The following is a 6000-nucleotide window of genomic DNA, read 5'->3' as shown; positions in this document are numbered from 1 at the left end:
AAGGTTTTCCGAAGGAAAAAACTGGTTATTAGATTGGCGAATGTTGGCGGGCGGGCTGGCGGGTGGAACAAGCTTGTCTGGGCCATAACTTTGTCGTTCATTGTGAGATTTTAAAATCATTTGGCACATTTGTTCACCATCATTATACGGTATGTTGCATGAAAGAATTACGTCGATATCTCCAAGGTCAAGGTCACACTTTGAGTTCAAAGGTAAAAACTGGCCATAAATGAGCTTGTCTGGGCCAAAACTATGTCATTAATTGTGAGATTTTAAAAACATTTGGCACATTTGTTAACCATCATTGGACAGTGTGTCACACAAAAGAATTATGTCAATATCTCCCAAGGTCAAAATCTCCACGACTAAAAATATGTTTAATTTGATTTTGAAACAAAGGAGGTTAATTATAAACAATCAGTTCAGTTTGAGTTGTCTCCCTTTATCAGACTTTTTTTTCAAATTGAAAACATGGTTTTGTTACAATTTTGTCCCTTGTTTTTGATTTATATTGCTTATGGGTACTGTGTTATATGCTAAGAAGGTGTTTGTTAATCTCTATATGTTGTAAATGTTTTGAATGCTGTATCCTTTAATATTATGAAGAATTTATATTACTTAATACTTATTCTGTATATTATTCTGACTTTCTAAATTTGTCAGAAAGTTTAGTCAGCTTTCGTGTACATGTATTTTGTCTCAGATGTTTGAGAACACCACACCACAAATAAAGATGAAAACCATTCAAAATTTTGTGTTTGTTTTATTTACATTATAATTAACATTATTGTTACTCCTGGCCTTTTCAGTTTTGCCATTGATAATTATTAGCATAAAAAACTGTATGCTTATTTATTATTATCAAAACAGAATAAACAACAATACAGCAACAAATGTGTGACATTAAAAAAAGTTTACTGTGACAATCCAACATTCATTAATCATTATGTGTAATAGTGACAATCCAACATTCATTAATCATTATGTGTAATAGTGACAATCCAACATTCATTAATCATTATGTGTAATAGTGACAATCCAACATTCATTAATCATTATGTGTAATAGTGACAATCCAACATTCATTAATCATTATGTGTAATATTGACAATCCAACATTCATTAATCATTATGTGTAGTAGTGACAATCCAACATTCATTAATCATTATTCATTAATCATTATGTGTAATAGTGACAATCCAACATTCATTAATCATTATGTGTAGTAGTGACAATCCAACATTCATTAATCATTATGTGTAAAAGTGACAATCCAACATTCATTAATCATTATGTGTAACATTTCTAGGGATTTAGCCAGACTAATCCTAATGATGGAGAGGCCTGAGAAAGGTGGTTGACCTCTTACTGAAAATTCTTTTGGTAATAAACTTTGGACATTGAAAAGGATTTCATTAACCTATTTCCATATGATGTATGTTCTTGATTAAACATAATTTTCTGTTAATTTTATCAAACAAAACTGTATGTTGGTTTATAAAAAATTCAGTAGGCAACAAAAAAAAATTGGGCTCTGTAATAGCCAGAACATTGAAAGATTAAAACAATACAAACATGTGTCAGACATATTTTTAAAGGTTGGTTCATAAAAATGGAATAGCGGCTACATACACTGGAGGGCATAACAATGGAAGGTGCCACCCACCTGTTTTGCTTTAACTAAATCCTTAAATTCATCTGTGTATTTATTAAGTTTCTAAAATGAATATCATAATTTTTATCAATACTTGGAAATACTTTCTGTTATGTCTTTTTTTATGTAATTTATTTATATTTTCACAAATAATACACTTTGATAATGATAACTGACTGTGAAGTCAGCATTTCTACCATTCAAAGATCTCAAACAAATGTCGGTGTCAGCACAAGTCTATCAGTCTTCCATCTTAACCACTCCACTCTCTGTAACAACATATATTCCATCACTATCTGTCTTACATCTTTACCACTGTAGTCTCCATTACAACAAATATTCTAAAACATATCTTAAGACTTCAATCGACAAATTCAACCACTGGAAATCAACGCGCACATGAACAATTGCTTTATTATATTTTAAGTTGAAACTAAGATTATCACCTACAACATTAAGAGTGGTGGTGCCAGCCCATAAGTCTGCAGTATTCAGGAACAGCCGGTAGCATCCAATCTGATTTCTCCGCACATAACACCGATGTTTTAATCATGTGTACAGGTATCCTCGTATAAAGTTGTGGACGACAACATTCAGAGTGATGGTGCCAGCCCAAAAATCTGGAGTTTTCAGAAACAACCACTAGCTGACAAATTGATTTCTCCACACATCATGCCAATGTATTGTTCCTGTGTACTGGGTCAATCATAAAGAAGCTGTCGGCGGCAACTTTTGAGTGTCGCTGCGTATCGTGCTGATCAGATCTTGGTTCACGAGGAATATGAATCGAAGGCAAGAAATCTGGAAAATATAATAATGAGTACTGATTTAAGTGTAAAAATAAAAAGTGCATAAATTTTATCGGTTATTTTAAGTGTTAAATGTACAACAGTGTGCATATGCAGTAAAATTGAGTCAAACTTTACTAACACATGCTACCAGAATGAAAGTGACATTATTTGCCCACACCAGCTGCAAAAAAGAGACAGATTAAGAGCATAAAACAAACAAGACGGCATAAGGCTTTAAGGCCCTAACCTGTGGCCCAAATGAACTTCAATGCCTTGAGCTGATCTCACAATAGTCATACATTGAAAACTGCCACCCCATCCTGAGCAGTCCTTTTTTTAACGGAAGGAAACCATTTTCAAACTTGGCCAAACATGATATATTATAAAATGTTGTGAACAAATTTTATGAACATTGAACACAAAAATGGGAGTTCTAAAGGTTTCAATATTGTCATACATATTAAACGTCCCTACCCCCTGACGCCATGGTTTTTAATCGACCACAATCATTAGACATTTCATATTAAAAAACAAATGTTCTGAACAAGTTTCATTATGATGGGGCAAATATTTTACTTCTAGAGTCTTCCAAAGGTTTAAGTGAGATATGATTCAAACAAAAGTTCTGAGCAAATTTCATGACGATTGGGCAAAAAATGTGACTTTAAGAGTGTTAACAAGTTTTCAAAGAAAATGGAGGGAAACACTCTATTCAAATTGTATTGCGCACAAATCAAGAGTCTACAGTATTTGCAATCTATTGATTTTTTTACAAAACAAGATATGTGTTTGTCATAAACACTATGTCCCTTTTTGTGCAGCTATGAAGCTATTTATTTGACCTTTGACCTTGAAGGATGACCTTAACCTTTCACAACTCAAAATGTGCAGCTCCATGAGATACACATGCATGCCTAATATCAAGTTGCTATCTTCAATATTGCAAAAGTTATTGCAAATGTTAAAGTTGGCACAAACAAACACACAAACAAACCAACAGACAGGGCAAAAACAATATGTCCCCCACTATAGTGGTGGGGACATAAAAACAACATTACTGGTTCAACTACAAATCATAAGAGTATGAGATGGGCTCTGGGAAAGCGGGGCTTGATGCATGTGCATGGTGTGTTCAAATTAGCCTTTGGAGGCCGAATAGGCTTATCAGGGACAACACTTTCTGCTTTTATGATATTTTTTGTTTTTAAAGAAAATCTCTTTTGAGTGACAATCAAGCCTAGGTGGAAAGTTTCGTCCTAGATAAAAGACTTCAGGGACTGCACAGGCTAATCTGAGACAACACTTTACACTCATGCATTAACCCTTTCAGTGCGGGAACCGAATTTTAAAGGCCTTTGCAAACAGTTTGGATCCAGATGAGACGCCACAGAACGTGGCGTCTCATCAGGATCCAAACTGTTTGCTATTCTGATAGTGTTCTTTGAAAAAAAATCGAAGAAAATGCTAATTTTAGAAATTCAGCAGAAGACATTTTAGCAGACGACAAATTTCCCAGCATGCAAAGGGTTAAGCTAATTTTTCCAAGAATTAGATTCAAGAATCATAAGAATATGAACATACCTCTACTACGGAATTATTACACAGCCGTTGTTTGTTGCCACACAATATGGGCTTCCCGTCGATGTAGATGGGCCTCTTGCCCTCGTTGGCGATGTAGAAGTCGCCGTTGCTACGGAGCTTAATGATCCCTTGACGACGGGAGATCTTCCACGCAGGGCCCTCCAGGGAAAGGTCCACGTCTATCTGGTTGTCCTTAGTGGCCCGACCCAGAGTTATCTGTGAACACACTTGTTGGTTTGAAATTTTGTTGTATTTGTCTATATCCTAGATTTTGGAACTGATTTTATAATTAAATAAAAATAAAATAAAACAAGATATGTGTTTGTCAGGAACACTATTTCCCCTTTTGCACCGCTTTGAAGCTATATATTTGACTTTTGACCTTGAAGGATGACCTTGACCTTTCACCACTCAAAATGCGCAGCTCCATGAGATACACATGCATGCCAAATATCAAGTTGCTATTTTCAATATTGCAAAAGTTATTGCAAATGTTAAAGTTGGGGCAAACAAACAAAGCAACAGATAGGGCAAAAACAACATGTCCCCCACTATAGTGGTGGGGGACATAAAAATTAGAACTGATTTTATAAAATCATGAAAAACTTGGCTTTGAAACAGTCTCAAAAATAATATAAATATTCAAGTAACTTTTTATTAGAGATGTGAATACAGTACACTTAAAGAGGTTCGAAACACAGGTATGTGCTTCTAGGGAGCATTCTTAAAAATTCCTACTGACGGATCAAAAGATCAATAGACAAAATGCTGCCTTTAACACTTGAAGAAAATGTCTCAAGATGACAAGAATTATCCAAAGACAGCGCTCTTGACTTTTCTTCTGCTCTGATAGGATAATGTTTGTTTGCTTTCCCCAAATATAGTGCCCACAAAGACATATTTGAAGCAGAATATCTGTAGTACATGTAACATAAACAAGGGCTGTTTGTAAAACATGCATGCCCGCCTATATGGGCTATAAGTTGTAGTAGCAGCCATTGTGTGAATACGTTTGTCACTGTGGGTGGTGGTGGTGGTGGTGGTGGTGGCAGAAGAATAAGTAGTAGTATTAGTAGTAGTAGTAGTATTAGTAGTAGTAGTAGTAGTAGTAGTAGTAGTAGTAGTAGTAGTAGTAGTAGTAGTAGTAATAGAGTAGTAGTAGTAGTAGGTGGTGGTGGTGGTAGCAGAAGAAATAGTAGTAGTAGTAGTAGTAGTAGTAGTAGTAGTAGTAGCAGTAGTAGTAGTAGTAGAAGTAGTAGTAGTAGTAGAAGTAGCTGTAGTAGTAGTAGTAGTAGTAGTAGTAGTAGTAGTAGTAGTAGTAGTAGTAGTAGTAGTAGTAGTAGTAGAAGAAGTAGCAGCAGCAGCAGCAGCAGCAGCAGTAGTAGCAGCAGTAGTAGTAGTAGTAGTAGTAGTAGTAGTAGTAGTAGTAGTATGCATTACAAAAATGCAGTTAGCCTAACATTTGGTAAAATTTAAATATATTACAAGGGAGGCAAATCTGTAACAATAAATTTAAACTTATTGCATTTGTTTCCCCTGTAGTGTATTACCTCCCCTGCCCTGCTTATATTTATATTAATTAACAAAATTAAACATTAACACAATATTTAATTTACAAAATATACACAAAATCTCATATTCTGATAATATTTTTACTGATCCACTGTATTTTACTAAAAGGATGATGTTTCATTGGACTGATAATTATAGATTTAGGATTACAGACCAGTTGCTTCAGTAATATTGTTCAGAGTGTGCCCTGTTGGCCGCGTATGCATTCTTAAATTATCATTCAAAAAACCATTTTACTATTTCGAGTCACCGTGACCTTGACCTTTGACCTAGTGACCTCAAAATCAATAGAGGTCATCTGCGAGTCATGATAAATGTACCTATGAAGTTTCATGATCCTAGGCCCAAGCGTTTTTGAGTTATCGTATGACAACCACCTGGTGGACGGACAGACCGACCGA

At 35.0% G+C, this 6000-nt stretch overlaps 1 protein-coding gene across 3 annotated transcripts in view; it reads right to left on the bottom strand.

Moving 5' to 3' along the window:
• Nucleotides 1-743: 743 nt before the first annotated feature.
• The window catches only part of LOC127848892 (microspherule protein 1-like), a 37136-nt gene continuing 31879 nt past the window's right edge, over nucleotides 744-6000 (bottom strand). For all 3 annotated transcript variants that reach the window (XM_052381563.1, XM_052381561.1, XM_052381562.1), the window contains 2 exons: nucleotides 4028-4243; nucleotides 744-2456 (listed from right to left, as the gene is read on the bottom strand). In XM_052381563.1, coding sequence (XP_052237523.1) covers nucleotides 2361-2456; nucleotides 4028-4243 — 312 coding nt within the window. In that variant the 3' untranslated portion in view covers nucleotides 744-2360. The remainder of the gene's footprint in view (nucleotides 2457-4027; nucleotides 4244-6000) is intronic.

This window comes from Dreissena polymorpha, chromosome 10, assembly GCF_020536995.1.
Source record: "Dreissena polymorpha isolate Duluth1 chromosome 10, UMN_Dpol_1.0, whole genome shotgun sequence".
Classification (NCBI taxonomy): Eukaryota; Metazoa; Mollusca; class Bivalvia; order Myida; family Dreissenidae; genus Dreissena; species Dreissena polymorpha.
This window is presented reverse-complemented; position numbering and strand designations above follow the sequence as displayed.